Here is a 20,002-nt window from a genome sequence, read left to right on the forward strand (position 1 = left end):
AGGAGAGGAGAACTCCTACCAGCAGCCTTGCACGACTCTGTGATACATCCTGGAGGGGTTTAATAGCCAAAAGCGCAGCTCTTCTCAGTTATCAGGAGCTGATGGGATCCCAGAGCAACGGGGTTTCCAGCACTGAATGTCACCCCTTGGAGTCGGAAGGTGCAGGTGAGGTCACAGAAGGGTGGTGGTGGCAGGAAGGGGGGGGATGGGGTGTCCACAGACTCCGCAGGGCTTTATTATGACACATGGCCAGTCCCTATAAGTGGGAAATGGGATTCTCCTGTTCATAAGCAGTATAAATCAAGAGAACACAGATCTTACAAGTGACACCATTCCTCCTGGAGATGTTTTAATCGTAGCCAAGCAGCTGCGCTTTTTGTGCGTAGGTGCGAGGAACTTACAGGGTCTAGAAGGTGCCTGTGAACTCCTCACTTATGGAAGAGAAAAAGCAAATGAACCCACCACTCACTGGTGGTGACATGGAGAACGAGTCTGAGGAGGACGCAGGTGCAGTGGTTAGTTACTAGCAAACTCACTTCAGAAATAGTCAGAAATGGCCAAAGGAAAATCGCCAGCACCCAAGAGGGACTGCTGCTGCAGCGGGCTGATCACCAGGTGGAAGGCTTCCCTTCCCCAGGCTGGGCAGCAATGAGGAGAAAGGTGGTGATCCAGGGATCGAGCGTGCCGATGCCCAGAGATGGGAGCTGCCATCCAGGAGCAGCTTGGAAAAAACAAAATGTATCAGAAGAGGGTTTGCCAGTACCAGCTTCCAGGCAACTCTGCCCAGCTGCCCCTAATGCCCCCAGGAGATGTTGAAGCTCAGCATCTTGTGAGACCAGATCCTGTTTGAGCCGTCCATCGCCCAGAACAGGCAGAATGTGAGGGGCAGAAGAGTTTCCTGAACCTGCTCCTGTCAGGCTGTGCTTGTACACCACAGAGTCAGGCTCCGCGTCTGCTCACAGCATTTTTGCCTGACTTCCCAGCTTAGCATTAGTGGTTCCTCTCAAATTTCAAAGCCTCCTCTGGCCTGTCACTTAGTCATTACAAATTAAGTTCTTATTTTCTTTCATAATGCAATTACTGTAAGGTAGTCAGACATGCTGAAGAAGGGTAGATTTAGATTAGATATAAGGAAGAAATTCTTTACTGTGAGGGTGGTGAGGCACTGGAACAGGTTGCCCAGAGAAGCTGTGGAGGCCCCCTCCCTGGCAGTGTTCAAGGCCAGGTTGGATGGGGCTTTGGGCAACCTGGTCTAGTGGAGGGTGTCCCTGCCCATTGCAGGGGGCTTGGAACTAGGGGATCTTTGAGGTCCCTTCCAACCCAAACCACTCTATGACTCTTTGGTTCTTGTTTTTCAGTATTTAAATTGAGTATAATGTAATTTATGAAGTGTTACATAATAATTTTCCCTAATGGTTGCTCTAATAGATGAGCTCCTTTATCAGATATTTTGCATTGCTTCAAAATTACATTTGTCTAAATATCCTTTCTTATTTTTCTGTAAAGGTACCTCTGGGGGGGGTTTGGATCCAGCAATAATAATTTATTGCTTATTTGGGATTAGTCCCTTTTAGATAGCTTTTCTGCAAACAATGTTTCTGTTCTTGGCTATGAACTCTTGAAACTTTCACTCCTTAAGTGGGATCTGACAAAATTAATTACCTGCTATCAAGCCCAAACAATTATATTAAAATTAGTATTTCTCATGGGTTTTTGACAGTATTGACTTAAAAAATATTATCACTAGGAAATACCTGGTCAGTTAATAGTTGGTTGCCATTTTCCCTTACATATTGGATTAAATAATTGTGAGTAAAATGCTGGCTGAATTTGACTGACAGAGGCAGCAAGGAGAATGGTATAATTGTTAATCCTACCCTATTCCAGAGGCAAATTGTTGTCAAAATGTCTGATTGTTTTGCTTTTTTCTTGGTCTAAATTATTTATGTTAGAATGGAGGAAAAAAATCTGTATTTTATTTTTTTTTCCATAAATATCTAACATATTTGTTTATAATTTCTCTAAAAGTCTTTTGATATTCAGTGGCATGACTTAAAATAGGATATAAGGATTTGATACCCTTCACTAGATGACCAAGCTAAAGCACACACAGTTTTTTCCAAACCACAATAAGCCTAATTTCTCAATTTTTCAATAAACAACAGCATTTAGAATATTAATTCTTAAATACTTTGCTTAGATACAAAATCACGTGTCTCGTAGCTGTTTCCTCAACAATTCCTTCAACACTTAATACTCCCAAGTTAATACAATCATATAGTTTGACATACCACTGAATTAACTGATTCCTTATAGAATGTAAAAAAATGCTTATATTTGAGCATTTACATTAGTATAATTTTGTCTGCTTACTGCAAAATGCTGTGTTCCATTTTATGAGTTGCCCCAGTTAGGCTGTTACTCTGATATATTTCTCATGCCAGACGTTCAGAATGAAAGAAGTGAGGACAACCTTGGTAGCTTCTTTCACAGCTGAAATACCTTAGTATGTATCAATTAGATTTTATCCTGGCAGAGGAGAACAATTTATTAAAATCTTCATATGACCTTTATGTCCATCACTAGTGATTCTAAGGGAGACTACTTCATTAGTTTAGCAGCACGAACTAGGACCTGGTTGCAATGCTAGGCAAAAGATAAGAAACATTTTCTTTACTCCACAAAGCTATTGATGTATAAATAGCTAGCGTAATTTATTGAATATTTGTACAACGCAAATGAGGGGACAACGTAAAGCAATGTACGCAGAGAACAGGCATTGTTAACCTAGCACGAGAGAAGGGATTTGCAGTTATCTGGATGCATCCCTCACAAGTCACACATCAAACCATGGAGCGAACTCCCCTCTTAGCTCCTGGTTCGTGACTGGTACAAGCCGTCTATGAGGCAGGCTGACCAGAAAGCTGTGTCTGCAGCCCCAGCACCTGGGGAAAGGCGAGGGTGACAAAAGAGTCTCCAGACCTATCGCTTTCTACTGTATTTGTTTTAACACCAATAATCATGATGCAACACTTTTCAAATTTCTGCTTGAATTATTATCATCTATATCAGTGCCAACTTCTACAGCTCCACAGGGGTGCAGGAACCATTTCTGAATCTACCTCAGAAGGCTGAGTCCACACACTGCAGGACTAGCTGATGTACTGGGCACATGACAGCCATCGTATTGGGGGATGTACAGTCTGTGTGGGTTTTGTATTTTATATTCCCAGAGTGGGAAGGTTATTTTTATCAGGATGTCCAGCATTGTAGGGCTATTAAGCAAAGAGGATCAGTGGTTACTGTCATAATGTCCCAAATCTTTGGTTCTACTTGTCTCATGAGTTTTATACATGGGATTTAGACCTATTTTTACCCTTTCTTTTGTCTTTCTCACACTAAAGTAATGCAAGAAACCCCATCATTTGAACAAATAAAGTCTGGCAGAAGGAAAAGGTCTTAATGAAGGAGCTGCAGCTGCAGGGCTAGTTGAAATGCGGTGATGTGGGTGCCAGCTGGCCAGTCTTTCCCTCACATAGGTCTGAATGAACAGATGACCTGCAAGCTCCACGTCACACATCAATGCTAAGTGACACCCAAGAAGGGTACAAAATTACAGGTCAATAACCTGGAGCTCTAAAGGGAAATAAGGAGTAAGGGAGGAAGGTAGTAAAAGCAGAGACGGGGAATGAAAAGGAAGATTCAGAGTAGGAAAATAATATTCATCGTGTTATTAGCCAGAAATTATTTTGGCAAAATTACTCTTCATTATTTTTGTATGCATTTATTCCTCTTAAAAAGGAATTTTTCAAATTCTCCTTCTCTCTGACTATAAAATAAATTATGAATTGTAGGCTAGACAAGCTGTATCACTTCCAGTGGGTCTAGTTACACTCAGTCCCAAGACACAATAGCATTCAAACGTTTTCTCTTCTGCCATGCTTGAAAAGTACTACAAAGCATTCCCAGTCTGATCACAAAGTCAGCCAACAGTGTCCTGCCAGGGCCTGGGGAAGTGTGAGTCAGTTCAGGAGAGCTAGGAGGAAATGGCATGGGTTTGGCCTGTGGATTTCTGGGGAAATGGGATGAAGAGGGGAAATATGCCTTTCCTGATGGGCTCAGAAACTGAGAAAGGGGAGAAAGGCAGCTCTTGAGGAACAAAGGCCTAATGCAGGAGAACTGTGAGTCCCCCGCACACGGGCTACAGAATTTGGGGAGGGCTTTTTCCAAAAGCTGCCAAGCCATGGCCAGTCTGCAGATCTGTAACCCCATGGTGAGCCTGTCCCCACGTCAGGGCGAGAACCGCATGCATACAATGCACAGGGAGCAGTGGACACAAAGCGAAGCTGAGGAAGGAGTGCATCAGCAGCATGTTGAAGAGGAGCGCAGGCTTCAGTGAGAGCAGCGGGAGGTCTATCACATCCAGGGAGTCACATTTTTGCTGGGCTTGCATTGACAAAATGAATCTGTTTGGTTTCATGGCAGGCCAGAGCGAAGAGACATCCGAAATCAGTGAGACTCTGGAGTCTGTGTCACTGGCTGATGCCTCAGCAGAGAAGGCCACGCAAGGTTCTGACACTGACCTAGAGCTGGAAGGTGAATGTTTGCTGACCATCTGCCCTCACTAGCCTTTCCCTTACAGTCAGAGCTGTGCCTACCAAGTGGTGTATGTATCCGAAATGGAGACCAAGGACACAACCCTGCCAGTGTCCTGACAACCACATGTAATCTGGCAATTGATAAAGGCAAGGAGGCATGAATTTCCCTCTAAGAGCTCTCCCTTTAACGTCAAGCATCTTCCTTCAACTGCTTTCTACACACCATGGTTATTCCTTTGTTCCTTCTTCTCTCCTCTAGTCCTTAATAACCAACACTACCAGACCAGCCCGCTGCCTGGGCAGCAGGAGCAGCTAGCTGAAACAAGGGATGGGACTGAGGCTCTGTTTGTGCACTCCTGATGAAACACTGCATAGCAATTGCGGTCTGCATACCATAGGTTTGCCGCAACTGTCCTAGACTTTTCTGGTGGCTCTCCCCTTTATCTTCTGCCTAGTGAAGTCAGTCCTCTGGCTAAACAAGTCTTGCACTCATTTTTGTAACAGTAGGATTTGCCCATAATTTAAGATGAGAACTTTTAAACCTGTTATAAATGGAAGGAAAATCAAAAACCATAAGAATGCAAGAACAAAAGACTGTTTTGTTAGAGGCCTCAGATTGAACTGGAAAATGGCTTTGATGAGAGGGGAATTTGTCTTGAGGTCAGACCATTGAATGCATATAACAACGTGGAGAAATATGAGCTCTAAGTATGGGGTTTGATGAAGGAATTCCAAATGACAGGTTTTTGTGGAAATACAGCCACCAGCTGCACTGATATGTCTCACTGCAGCTGTGTCAACAACACCCAATGGCCAAGATAAGAATGCTGGGATTCTTTCTGCTGGTTGTAAGCCAAAATGTTCTGAGCTGCTCTAGCTCTGCTGGCAATATCAGCTGTATGCTTCAATTAAGATTTTAAAAAAAAAAAAGAAAAGATGAAAATGTTTTCGCCTGATGTCAAGAATTCTCAGTTACACCAAGAAAGCTTTAGTCACACTGCAGACTGGTGAGAAGCTGCAGCAAGTCACTGAATGCCAAATGGAGAAGCAAGGAGGATACATTAACTCTTCGAGGTCTGGGATAAAGGGATGGGGAGAACCAGGGGATGATAACCTTTTAAGAGTAAAACCCTACTGTTGTTGCATAGTGTTTATTGAGTTACTTCATTTATTTAAAAGAGGAAGGAGAACACTGAACGCACCATTCATCAATATACTTTTTCTCTGTAGATCCTGAGAAGGCCTTTGCAGGCATTACGGGCACAGACCTGTACTTGGAAGCATGCAGGCTGATGGAGGTGGTGCCTGTCTCACACTTTATTCAGAACTTGGCCAAGCCTTACATAAACCTGAACCATCATGGTCTAGGACCCAAAGGTGTCAAAGCCATTGCTATTGCTCTGGTGGTGAGTAGCCAGGAAGAATGGGGCCACTGTTCTCAAGAACAATAGGCATTTTAGGCCTCTCTCTGGCCAGGAAGCCATCCCTGAGTACACAGCGTGGGAGAAAAAGTCATGTATATAGGATCTCTGAGCATTCCTAATGCTTCTAATCCCCCGCACAGGGAAGTCTTGTGTGGCAACTGCTGGTCTTTGCTGGAGTTACCCCCAAGAGCAAACTGATGCTTTTCAATGGGACACAAGTGCCCAGTGCTCCTAACCCCTACTGGGCCAGAGGTAGGGCTGGAGGGATTTATGTCCCCCACTCTGCGTTCTGCAGAGGGATGTGCTACACTCACCAACAGACAGGCCCAAAATGCCTAAATTGGAGTTTGGATCTGAACCTGGGTCTCCAGGCTGGCAGAAAGCAACGGGAAGTCCTACCCACTCAAAACCTCTCCAAAAAAGTATCTCTTGTATGCCAATTCACGCTGCCATGGCTCTGTCACATCCGCTGATTGCTGCCCTGCTCAGAACCTGCAATACTTTCTGAGATTTGGAGGAAATGTTGAGCCAAGGAAACTATCCCCTTCATTAACTTTTCAGCAGTTTTCTCTGTGTCTCTGTTCACCTTTGTGTCTTCCCAGTCCAATGCAACCATCACCCATCTAGAGTTGGAAGACAACTGCATTCTGGCAGAAGGAGCCATATGCATAGCAGAGATGCTACGAGAGAATTCCTCCCTTCAAAAACTGGTACCCAATCTGATGTAGTTTGTAGCCAAAACTATTGCTCATCAAGTTCAATCATCTGAAAGAAAATTAATTCATTCCATTACAATTTTAACCAAATAACCATTGTTCTCATGCAAAAACATTCACATTCTGAAAGTCATGATATTTTATGCTGCTCTATTTTTAAATGTACAAGCTTCTGAAAAGCAGAAGTCTGCATGTGATGGCAGTCTGGTGAGTCTGGAACTGTTCTCTTCATTAGCAGATGTGACAATAATTACCATAACTAAGTCTTTTTAGTTCATGCTTAGCCAACAGAAAAAGCGTTTTGGTCAGGAACTTTCATTCTCCATTATGACATGGGGAAACTTTTCTAAATAGATTAAGGAAATAATGCAAAACTTTCAGATGTAAACTGGTAGAAATGTTCCTTCGATCTGAAACTGGGGTATACAAAATGCATTTTGATGGGTGATGGGATCTATGTTACACTGGAAGAAAAGATTCTTGGCCAAATGACTCTTGGTTCACTGAAGACAAAGACCCATGTGAAACTCATGGCTCTAGGGCTTTATACCTGCTAGGAAGGATACAGGGTTAAACACATCTATAACTCACATGTTAATTACTGTCTGCTACCATTTCTCATGTGGCTCATCTTGCATTATTCCCTTGATATCTTGGGCATTAAGAAGACAATAAAGCTGATTTATTCTTTGGACTCATCCTTCTTATCCTCCCTTCTTTCCTTCCAGAACATCTCCAATAACCACCTAGACACAGCAGGAGCTGCAGCCATTGCCGGTTTGCTTTTGGATAACATGTCCTACCTCCATGCTCTTCAGCTCTCAGGTGGGCTGTATGCACCCAAACAGTGACAGCACTGGAAGTGAAATAACGTGTTTCATTGCAGTCTCTCATCCTGAGAATATTAGTCAGACTACGGGCAAAATCAGTCTCTCGGCTATGTCTCTGATGGGAACCCAGAGTAACAGTGGAAATCTAGATTTATAGTGATGTGATTAAATATTTGGCCTGCTCAACCTCCAGCACCTCTGAAAAACAGTCCTTTACAAGAAACTTAGATAATTGCTGGAGCGTCTCCCAAATCTTGGGGTAATTCTGCTCTATGGAGCGAAGTGGAATAATGACTAACTGCTTACAGCCAAACACGGCCCATGATTAACTGGAGGTTCCACCTAACAGCACAGCTTCCTCCAGACCCCAGCACAGCACCAAGGGAGAGATCAGCACACTGTTAACATACTTTTCTTCCCCAGGAAACAACTTTGGAGAGGAGACTGCGCCATTCTTTGCTGAGGCATTAATGGTGAGTTACCTGAAATCCAAGGTCATTTGCAGCCCTGGCTGTGTAGCAGACTCTCCTCATCTTGAAACTGCTACTCATTTGGCATGATTTCACTTGGCAACGCCCATATGATTTCCTGGCATAATTTTGCTAAGTGCCTCTTGCTTGCTTCAGAAATGAGAGAGCCTGGGAGGACACAAAGCAGGATGTACTGCATTAACATTTTCTCAGGACAGCTGCATGAGTCTGGCTGAGAAACAAACCTTCAGGACTGTGTAGCAGGACAACAGAATGACATCTGGGTGACAAAAAAATTTCAAGAAGCCTAAGTAACCCAACTTCATAACATTTTGCAATTCTCCAGAAAAAATAAGATGCTTGACTTCTCTTGTTAGTTCCTGTCTCAAAGCCTGTGCATCATCTGGCACCACCAGAAGCTGCCCTGAAGAAAGGTCTTGACCTGGTATCAGAAAGTGCTCTTGGTCAGGGCACAACAGTGGGAGTGAAACAGGGGCAGGAACAGAACTGCAGGATGTGTTGCAGGCCAGACATGAGCTGTGCGAGAGAAGTTTGCACAACACAAAGTCCCATTGCTTTTGATGTTTTGGGAAGATAATCACTGTGATGTTATATGTCTGATAAAGTTTTGGTTTGGGACACGCAGTGCTACAGCCTCTGTGCTGATGATCTGCCATGCACTGAAGATTTCAGTGTGTCTGATATCCCTCTGTTTCATCCTCATGTGGGGGCCTTGGCATGGCATCTGGTTGCAGCTGGCTGGAAGATCTCATTGTCTCTGCACATTTGTCTCTCTGCAGGGCAATTACCAAGTGAAGGAGCTGGACCTCAGCCACAATGAGTTCTCTGAGAACGGAGGACAGCTCCTGGGACAGATGCTCGGTAACTTAATTCATTACTCCTGCACAGCTAGGAGTACAGGCACTGGGGGACTTGATGGCGTCAGCACAGTGAACATGTGTTTCCTTCTCCAGAAAAATGCCCCATGACCTGGTGGGTAGTATAAAAGTCAGGGCACCCAGATTTAGAGCTTCCTGCCTGGTCCACAGGCTCACCCTCATCACCACAGGTGACTCTAGCAACTATGACTAATGTATCGGAACACAAATGCAGGACGAGAAACGACAGTAACAGAGCAGCCTGTGCCAGAGAGAAGAGAGCTGAAAGAGAAGTCCCTCAGGGAGTATAAAGCAGAAAATTGCATTTTACTAAAACCTAATAGGATCAGAACTGTTGGGGTTTTTTTAAGCTTTTGATTACAAAGTTCAGGAGTGATTTCAATTTTTCTTAAGTAGCCCAAACCCTAATGGTTTGAGCCATTGCACAGCAAGCAGCAAGGGAAACAGATTAAGAAGAAATAAAATTAAGCTGCCTAATTTATCTGTTCCGAAAAAGTGAGATCCAGAGTGTGCTAGCAGCCCTGGAGAGAGAACACAAACAAAACAATTACAGTCTTTCAGTAATCTCAGGTGCTATTAATGCACTGGGACAGACTTGCATGAATATTTGACGGCTCTTATTCTCTCAGTATGTCCAACACGCCTGCTACCATAATGGCCACAAAGCGTGTGCTATGAGCATCCAGTGTTCCTCGAGCATTTCAGTAACACAGTGCCTTCAGTTTAATTAATGCTTTCCTTCTCCTGGTTCAGTATTTCCACTGATATGTATCTCTTTCTAATTATAGTCCATGTCTTTAAAAGATAGATCAATTAAAACTGCAGTGAGGCCAAGGCACTGTGCCCCTGCCTTGGACAAGCCTGCAGGCAACACAGAGATCAGTACTAAAACTTGTGACCTTCCTAGCCCAGAAAAATGCCTCCCCAGAATTAAAGGTCTTACAGCTCTTCTCTCCTTCCAGCTCACTTGAGGCAGGAGCAGCAGAGATTACTGCAGAATCTGTTACTTTTCTGTTTTGTTTCTTAAAGGAATATTTTAAGTCAGCTAAACTCACCATCTGCCTCCATCCAACCTCCCATCCATGGAAAATCTGGATGAGAAATTCCCTCTGAGAATGAGAAGCAAGTGTTGGCAGCAAGTCCTACCCCTCCCAGTGTCACAGTAGACACAAATGAATTCACACATACCCTGCTCTAAGTAGAAGTTTCACTGTGAGGTGTGCTATGCATGTGAATTGGCACTAGCACATATACAGCTGGGCACAGCTACCATATGAAGCTGAATTCCTCTCTTCTGCTAATCAAATGTATGCAGAGTCAGTCTTGATATTTTCGATGTGGCAAGGAGAATCCAGCCATTTTTCACAGTGAGAAAAACAGACAGTGTCTATTAATATAGGAAACCCTCCCTCTTTCTACCTTCCTCCTTCACAACTTATTTTTGATTAAGTCAGAAAAAAAACTGTGTTCCCTTTCTGCTTGTGATCAACAGCCCATTCCCTGTTCTTTGGGTGTTTTGGACAGCAAAGACTCTGTAGGTACAGGTTCCTCCCACTGCAATCGATGAAGGCTGTTGCTGAACCCACAGCAAACTTTCTCTTAGTCCCTAAGTGGGTCAGCAGCTGTGTCCAGACCACTCTTCATGAGCTAACATCTCAGTTTCTCTCCTAGCCAGCAACACAACACTGGAGATTCTGGACCTGAGTTGGAACAACTTGAGGAGGAAGGGAACAGCAGGACTGGGTGCAGGTCTCAGGGTAGGAACACCCCTGTTTTGTGATACCCTTCACACCAGGAGCTGGTTGAAACACTTACTGGGAACTCACATCCCTGAGGTCTGAGCAGGAGTCAGTAGCTCCAGCAAGGCTCATCCTACTGACAGTGGCAGTCAGCACCAGGAGAAAGACTAAAGCAGTGATTAGGTCTGGTGACTAACGTGGATGGAGAGACCCTGGTGACATTGTAGAGATGTTGGATTCATTAGGGCTGCCTGGGTGTGACTTGAGGGATGCTCCTGTCTCAGCCAGTCAAGAAAGGGTAGAGTGTACAGAAGACGGGCATGCAGTAGCTAAGATCTCTTTTCTCTCCCTTGAGGGCAATGTTGCACTGAAAATACTCAACCTTTCTTGGAATGGCATTGGCAATGAGGGAGCACTGGCCCTAGGAGAAGCTCTCAAAGTCAATAATGTGCTGGTTCACCTGGACATCAGCAACAACCAGATCAACAACGAGGGAGCCAAGAAGCTCTGCAGAGGCCTTGAAGTCAATGGAAAACTCAAAATCCTGAAGGTAAAATAAAGCCCAGGGCTGGAGGAATAAACAGAGGGAATAGAAAGATCTGAGTCGGGGGGACAGAAGACAAAGGTGAGCTGTCTGAGCTAGAACTGGAGGAAATGAGTAGTGCTCTGGGTTGAAGGTGAGCAGAGTGGAAGGAAATTCTATCCTATGAATTCTACAACTACATTGCACTGTTCCCTCAAAAAATCCCCCAGGGACTGGCTTGGCATAACCCCATGCTCATTATCACTCCAAAATGGCTGATTCCTGTCATGTCTAGTCTCAGTCGAGTGAGAACCTAGGCATTCAACATGTCTAGCAGACAGCCTAGGCATTCAATGGGTCTGCATATATACATAAAATGCAGTTGTGAAGGTACATATGTACACGTACTATGCATTTCAACCGAAGGCAAAGGTGCACACTGAAGTTTGCAGGTGGGCAAGAGTGCACCTTTCTGTTAATGATTTGCTAAAAATTTACTCAAACACAGGATAAACTGTCCTTGCCGCATCAGGGCAATGCCACAGCACTACCTAAAGGAGAGGAGTATTACCAAGTCCTGGAAAACCAAAGCCAGAACTGCCTTCTAGTAAACCAGGGATCAATAATCCTGGAAAGGGCAAAACCGAATGACCAGCCAAGCTGGCTTCAGAGGTTAGGGTTGCGAGCTAACATGTCTTCTCAAACCAAGATCATTGTCTAGGAATTCAGCTCAAAAGAGTCAGCTTGCTTATGAGCTGCATTCTTAGCTAGATCTAACGTCACCATACTGAGAGCCTGCAAATGGCAGTATGGCAGTTGAGGAACATCTTTAAAGCTGTTCATGTAGGCCTGTCTGTGGACACCGCTGTCCTTGTAAATCACTGCAGCCACACCCATCTTTGGGACTGCTGTTTTAGATTATATAAATAAATGTGTCTGTTTGCCTTGCTCTTAACCTGGCTTGAGGTAAGGTCACTAGCTCACACCAAGGCACTCCTCTCTCTGTGTAGCTGCACAGATTGTCTTAGGAGCTGATAACACACAGGACTTAAAGGAGGACATTTCTGCTGGCCAATGTTAACCAAATGTTAACCAAGAAAGTTTTCTTTCAAATAGTGGGAGTGGAGACTGCACACGAAGTCCAAGGTGGGCAAGAGGTGACTCACACACTAAGAGATGCACAGGGCAGTGCTGACCCCATAACACCAGATAGCTAGACCACGTAAGCCAGAGGAAGCTGATCAGCCTGAGCTCTGACCTGCTGTGCTGCCAAGAGGAGCCAAGGGTATGGGAAATGTCCCGAGGGGCAGACCCTCGTCCAGAGGGACCCTAACAGCAAGCACACACTCAAATGCAGCCCATCACCTCAGCCTCTCCATATCACATGGCTGAACATGATCCACGTCACATACTCCTGCATGACAGATGTAAGGGACCTGGTATGTGGAATTTCACACAAGGAGACAGAGAAGCTGAGAAGGCAACTCCACTGGGAAGCTGCATTGCAGAATTTTGTGGGACAGAGACAAGAGATTGTGAGATAACAGACAAACCCATCAAAAGGGACCACAGTTATTCCACAGCCCTGCTGAAGAATGAGAAGAAAGGGTCATCCTTGAGGTTACAGCATGCCTTCTGCCAGGCATGAAATCCTCATTCTCACCATGTCTGGACCTATGTCTCTTCTTCCACAGATGGCCAGTAATCCCCTGACCTTGGAAGGTGCCACTGCGCTAGTCACATCTGTCAGAAAGAACCCCAAATCCATGATGGAGGAGATCAACATCGCAGTAAGAGTTTATGTGCTGGAAAGCCTCCAGGACCATACACTATACATTTTTAGGAACTGGGTGGATCACAGAGCTGTCCCCTTCCAAAACTGTTTTGAGACTTGCTGTTTGTTTCATTTATGCACAGCCTTTAATAAAAAGAGGCTACTGTTTGACAGCCCTTCTAGAAGCCATGTGGAAATTACAGGGCTTTGGTCCAGCTCTGGAGAGAGGTGCCTGTAGTATCATCACATTTCACTCCTTTCCATTTTGCAATAGCAGAACAAGAACAAGGAGTGAATTCCCACTGGAGGATGAATTCTCTTCATCCCCTGAGCTGTCTCCCTCCAGGCTAGCCTAAGATGCTAGATACTGTGAAGTGCTTTGATACCCTGTCAGTTTGTATGAGGAGTAGAAGAAGATGGATGCTTCAAGGCATTGAAAGCAAAGCAATTTTATTAAAAAACAAAAAACAAAACAAAACATTAAAAGGCTGGTGTGGAAGGGGAAAAAAATCAGAGGCCAAATCTTAGTATGCTACTCCATAGCAAGTTGGGAGCACAACACGTATTGTTGTAACCTCATGTGCTGCTTCTAAAATGGGAGACCCAGAAGCGCTTCTGAGCTCCTGAGTGATGGTAGGGGTTGCACTGCAGACCAACACTGGGGAGAGACCTGGGCACACATCAGTCCGCTCCTGGCCCTCCCATCCATGAATTGGTGCTTCATGGGAGCAGTTACAGAAGGTGCCAGGGGCCTCAGGGCCCTCCATCCACCTTTGGGAGCACTGCAATTAAAGGAAAGAGCATTTTCACAAAGATTAAGTTTGGGACTTGGAACATAAATAATATGTTCACACTTGAAACAAGCTTAAAAAAAAATTAATGGGCGGTTTTGGAGACTCACATAATGGGTTGTATCTAAGTTACATCTGCTTGTGTTTCTTTGTCCTGTGGTTACTAAACCAAAGCAGAATAAATAATATTAATCTATGGTCTTCCTTGATTATCGAGGGCTTTCAACAGAGATCATCTGAAGAACAGGCGTTCCTCTAGGGCAGACAATTTTTCCTGCATAATTAAGATCAAAGAGAATTATTTGCCAAGTCTGCAAGGAGTCAGGCCTCATTCTGCAAAGGAAAACTAAAATGGGCTGTGTGGGGGTAAAGGACTTCATTACAGTATATGTGGTTCTGCTAGTTTTATTACTAATAAATTAAACAGTTCATAAACCTGGAAAAAGTAATGTATTTTAGCTAAATTCTGAGAAATTAAAGAAATTATTGAAATGCATTTATTTAAAAAGAGGCACTCGAGAAATTTTTAAGCAAGGCGTTAATTAACATTAAGAATCTTAAATCCCACCTAATCTCACTATGAATTTCTGCTTTTTATGGTTAACAGATGCTCTCTTCACCTCACCCTTCAAAAAGTCTAAATCACCTGGCATTTCACAAGATAAATTGTCAATGGCATAAATTTATAATGACATTTCAGTATCCCAATCAAATGTTTGTAGGCAAACATCTCATCTATCTGACAGACTTCATTCCACCTGTGATGTAGGGGTCTTGCATTTCAATTCAGAGTATTTGTAATAATACAGTTCCAAAGATCTTATGCTGTCTTAAACCTTTAAGAAATTAGTAAAGGTTTTAATTTGTTATAAGAAACTTAAGGGAAGACATAAACAAAAGCCTCTTCTGCCCCTTTTCCCAGTGATAAATGCTTATCTTGACTTTTAAAGAATTAATAATTAGTGTGTCTGTAAGAGGAATCTCGAATAAGGATCACATCTAGAAACCTTCACATGGGTTTAACAGCACTAGCAAAGGCAAAGCAATAGAAAGGCACTTTTTTAGCAACAGTTTGTTGCTTCTGACAGCATTTCTAAGCATGACTGTTCCCCACATCTTTACAGGGTTTCACCTTGCAGATACTGACTATCAAACATTTTATAGAAGTCATGAATCAAAATAACCAGCACATGCCCATCTTCATCACAGTACAAAAGAAAATACAGTTGCTTTTCAGCTGTCCATGTGTTGTTTTTCTGAACTATGGACTGTGTCAAACACGCGAGGACACTCTGCTAGCGTGCGTAGTGCCAGAGTGAATGGCTTCTTCGGAGAGTCACACTGTGTCCATAAAACCCAGCCAGACTCAGACTCGTTCAAGACTGTCTTCGGGTAGTAACAGTCAAGACCTTACTGCACAGTAGATCATAAGCTTCTAGATGGATCTTAAGAACAGTAGTTCTTAAGCTTCTAAAAAAAGCTGCAAGAATGCATTAGGAGAGTTTGTAAATAAACTTCAGGAAAAAATACAGTGCTTGATGCCTTGGGAACGTCCCGCAATGACAAAACCAGAAGCTTTCATGAATTTCCTGAACTGCCTTGAAATTTCCAACAATTAAATATATAACAAGGTAATACATGAACAATTCCCCTGTCATCATGGATATGAACAAAATCATAATCATGTTTTTAAAAGATCAGTCAAGGCAAAGGCAAATCTTTTGTAACTTAAATTTAGAAGAATAAATTAGTGACATCAGTAATATTTCCATTGATAGCTTACTTTCTAATATCCCAAAAACCCTCAGTCAGGACACTGCTCCTGGCCATTCTGTAAGTGATAAAACAGAAGACTCACAGTGTGAGCTCTGAAATGCTGAGCTGTCACTAGCCTGTTTGAAATTCTTAGGAAAAAAAGAACGTCAGGTCTTGTACTGCTGACTGGAGCTTCCTGTTAGGGTTACACAATGAAACAGAGCTTTACCAAAGTTCTTTTCATCTGGAGACAACTGGACCCTTCCCAAATAGGTGCATCTTTCTTGTCTGGGCTATAAAGCTACATTGCTGGAGATACTAATCCTTTTAGGCCTTGGATGATTTTATTTTTTTTTTCGTTTTTGCAGAACTCTATGGCACATTTTGGCCATTAACTATTTAATTTGCAGTCTGCATCTTAACCGAATGGAGAGGAGATCTATCTAGAACTGTCTCAAGGATGAACATGAATCACTTGAATCACCTAACATAACAGGTCTTTGGTGTAGACGTTTACCTGATGAACATCTGACTTGCATTAAGCTAACTTCTACATAAATTGGTAGACCTTTATCTGTCTCAGACATGGGAAAAGAGAAAGGATAACACTTATTTAGAGTCAGCCTCCATGGGATTCCTGAAAATGAAGAGCAGAGATAGGAGACGGTGCTACCTTTAGGAGAGAATAGTTAATGTTGACTTTAGATGGATTTGTGAATACAGACAAGTCTTTGTTGTTCTTTGGGTATCCATGCTGACTGCACTTTGCTTCCTCCTACATACCAGAATGTGTTGGTGAATGAAACTTTCATCAAGTTGCTGGATTTGGTGTGTCAAACACGTCCTGAACTAGATGTCATCTATGGTGAGGTCGAAGGCCGTATCGCCAAGTTCCCTAAGCAGCATCCAAATCCCATGAAAGTGATTCAGGTGAGCTACTGAATTTGGGTCCGTAGCTCCCCTGTACACAGTGCACATGCTCCAGGCACTTGGAGGGATGGAGGTTGGAGGGGGTAGGCCTTCTTCCAAGTGGGGAATTCAGCCAAGTTCCTTCAGGAAAGTATATTCACAAAGACTAACACAATGTTCACGTATCTCAGTCCGTGTGGACTGACCAAGTAAATCCTTTGATTTTCAGGAGAAGCTGACGCCTTGGGATCTGAAAGCACTGGGGAAAAAACCAATCTTAACAGATGTTCGCTCACTGTGTAAAACAAACTGGTTGATTTCAGGTCTGCTCCAAATGAGTGTCCGTCCTCATCACAAGCTCACCGCAATAGCTGACTTTCATAGAACCTTTCACTGACAGTTGTGCTTTGACGTCATAATATGCTTCATAAAAGTACGATATGGTATTACAAGCAAATACTGTCCTAAATAGAAATTACTTACCTGTTCAAGGTCTGTAATTTCTATGGATAGCAGCAGATGGTGCTGTCCTCCTTGCTGGAAGGCAATGCGAGCACTTGAGCATTGCTGAGTTAGATAACACTTTTGTACTACCAACATCACTGTGTTTCTTAGCTGCTGTGCAGATTTTTAGCTAATTGGGTGAGACTTTGCTGTAGATATGGATTCAGATGAACTTAAGCAAAAGCTTGGGCTGTTAGTTCACATCAAGCAGCGCTGCTGTGCTTCACAGTAAGTGAGGCTCACATTGCTAATGTGTTTTTAACAGCAGTTACGGTACTCAGATGTGTCCTCATTCAAACAGACGAGAATTCAGAGAAGAGCAATTAAAGTGATCAGAGATCTGGGGGAGAGGACTGTCTCTGGATTAGACAGCGCAACCAAGCAGTGGCTGCTGGGATGAGACCAAATAACCACATGCAATTATCACAAGAAACAGGTTTACTACTGAGTCTTGTTTCAAGGTAGGGGGAGAAGGAGGTATAACTCAGAAGAATGGGATTAACCTGAGCAAAAGGATTTTGTTCTGACAATAGGGTGGCTGCACAAGGAGTTATGGACTCATATATTTCAGCGATAGGGTAGTAAAGGCAGGGTGACAGATGGAAGAACAAGGGGAGAGCTGGAGGCAGGCATCAGTTTCATGGTTATGCCCATGTTTTATCTCTGCTTCTCTTAGAACTCCTTGAAAGAGCACAACCTACAACTCTGGGACTTTTTCAGGAATATAGACAAGGATGGAAACATGAAGATCCCTGTGGCAGCCTTCCGGAGAGCCATGATGCAGGTGTGCCTCTGAAAGCACGGCCAGGATGCTCTTCTGGCAGGGTACTGCTCTGGGGAAACCCCTCTGCTGCAGCAGAGCCACCAGTCAGCCTTGCTGGTGACACTGTTCAGACTAAAAGGTTAAATTCACCTATTGCAAAAGTTGAGCCCTGAACAAAAGTTGATCCCCAATAGAAATGCCATGACATCCAATAAATACTGCAGATGGCATCAGTGATACTGGATCAACTTTAGAGTATCACAGGACCCTTGTAAAATCACAGAGGTCAGCTGTTTGTATAGGATATACAGGATCTTGATATAATTATGTCTTACTGCTATGGTAAAGTGAAAAAGAGGCATTTAAACCCGCACCCCTACACACTGAGTAGACAGTGCTCTTCCTGCCGAAACCACCATGGTGCTTGGGATCAGTAGCAATGGTCAGCCAGCCTTGATGCTAAAAAATGTTATTTTAATCCTAAAAGAGTGAAATCGTCTACCCAGCACCACTCTGTGGATTTTTTCCATCCCTTCTTCCATGCGCCAGGCCATCTGCTCACCTATTAAGAGATGACAGGTCCCAGTATGATATGGGGGATTTTTCTGCTTGAAAATATCCAGGTTTGCTAACATTTATCTTATCCTCTTAGCAACCACGCATCCCACTGGATCGAGTCCAAATTGGGGAACTAGTGCGCAAGTTAGACCCGAATCGGACAGGGGTTGTGGACTACAGGTGAGTGAGTGCCTCCACTTACTGTCCTGGCTTGCCTTTCTTTTTTTAATTTGGCTCAACACTAAATAAACATATCCCTATTCACTTTAGAAGGTGAAGGGACATCTGTTTTCTGGCCAGTCCATTACTTACCTAAGTAAAAGGTAGATTAAATAGCACCTTGCATGCTTAGAAGCCCTGTTGAGTCAAACTAGAAGTCAGTCTTATTTTTCTGTTTGATAAACTTGCTGTGAGAGTGCAGGGATCTCAGAGCTGAATGGCATTTTCATTCATGCTTGTAAGCCTGTGTGAGAAGCATCAGCTCAACACTGTCCTCCCTCTGAAGCCAGGGTAAGATTTGCAAAGACAGCATATCTCTGCCTTCAGACCTTTTCCTCCATCCTCAGGGACTCTCATTTTTCTCCTTCTCTCTGATCTTTCTTCTTAGGAGACCTAGTTTTCCCTGGAAACCCACCTTCAAACTACAGAACTATTCATTCTCTTGAAAGCGTCTCTTCCTTAATGCCTGTAGCAATCATGTCCAAGTTCTGAGAGCCTGAGCAGTCAGCAGCAAACTCCTTGGAGGTTGTCAGTCGCTGCAGGCTAAACCACTTGTCATTGGACCCAAAATTCCCCCTAGATTTCTCGTCAGTTCTGGCATGTGACTCATCAGCTGAAAGCCCTATTAATCGTGCCCAAATATTCTCATCCCTCAGCACATATTGATGGGTTTAAATATATGCTGTAGTCTAGTTTTAAGGCTAGAAGCAATGGGTCAATTTTGCAAATCTCTTCACCTCTTAGCTTCCTAACATTTTCAAAGAGAAGCAAATTACTTTGTTAGATCTGGTCTTTATTCCTTCGCATACATCGGTGCCATACTAAAAGCATCCATGCTCAGATAACAGACAAGCCTTAGACCGGTTAATCTTGAATCAGAGGTTACATGGGGTTCCCAAGTACTTTAGGCACAAATTGCAGAACTGTGGTTAAGTAGTAAGCAAATTAGGAACCATTAAAACCCAATGGTCAGCAAAGACTTCATTTGGTGCTGTTAATGCTGCCAAGTTGATATATGGGGAAAATAAATACTAATATCTACTTCTTGTCTAGCAGCTTAATGCATTTTAGCACTGTAGCATGTGTGGTAGTGGTAATATTCACCTTGTAGACAACAGTCAGAAGAGTTGTGACCTTTGCTGTCCTTACTGTTACCACCTCAGGCTGTTTCTTCAAGGTCCTCTCAGCAGCTTTAAGATATCTGACAGGGAAGGTTCACTTTACTAAATTAATACTGGTTCACCTCTTTCTCTTCAGTCACTTACAACAGCCGAAGCCAGCACAGAAGCCTGTGGAAGGGGAAATTGAGGAGGAAAAGAAGGAAGAGCCATAAAAATGAAGCAAGGAGGCAAGTCAGACAGTGAAAGACTGTAGGAGAAATACTGGAAGAAATCTCAGTGACCTTGGGCTGGGGAGGCCCAACACTGGGGAGCTCTGATAGTTTAATTTATTGAATGCAGAAATAAAGTTGATGTTGCGCTACATGGCAGGTCCCTGTACAGTCTGGTCCTTTTGGTTAGGGGCAGAAGA

General features: G+C 43.5%; 2 protein-coding genes across 2 annotated transcripts in view; both read left to right on the plus strand.

The window, feature by feature from the left end:
• Nucleotides 1-20,002, plus strand: part of VASH1 (vasohibin 1) — a 155,530-nt gene that overhangs the window by 33,855 nt on the left and 101,673 nt on the right. The window lies entirely within an intron of this gene.
• Nucleotides 102-19,805, plus strand: LRRC74A (leucine rich repeat containing 74A). Its single transcript, XM_054827016.1, has 14 exons — nt 102-165; nt 4,486-4,596; nt 5,829-6,004; nt 6,625-6,732; nt 7,467-7,563; nt 7,992-8,041; nt 8,839-8,920; nt 10,609-10,694; nt 11,032-11,226; nt 12,894-12,989; nt 16,306-16,449; nt 17,609-17,716; nt 18,348-18,433; nt 19,730-19,805. Exons 1-14 carry the CDS (start codon nt 102-104, stop codon nt 19,803-19,805), a joined length of 1,479 nt encoding a protein of 492 aa, XP_054682991.1.

This window comes from Grus americana, chromosome 5, assembly GCF_028858705.1.
Source record: "Grus americana isolate bGruAme1 chromosome 5, bGruAme1.mat, whole genome shotgun sequence".
NCBI lineage: Eukaryota > Metazoa > Chordata > Aves > Gruiformes > Gruidae > Grus > Grus americana.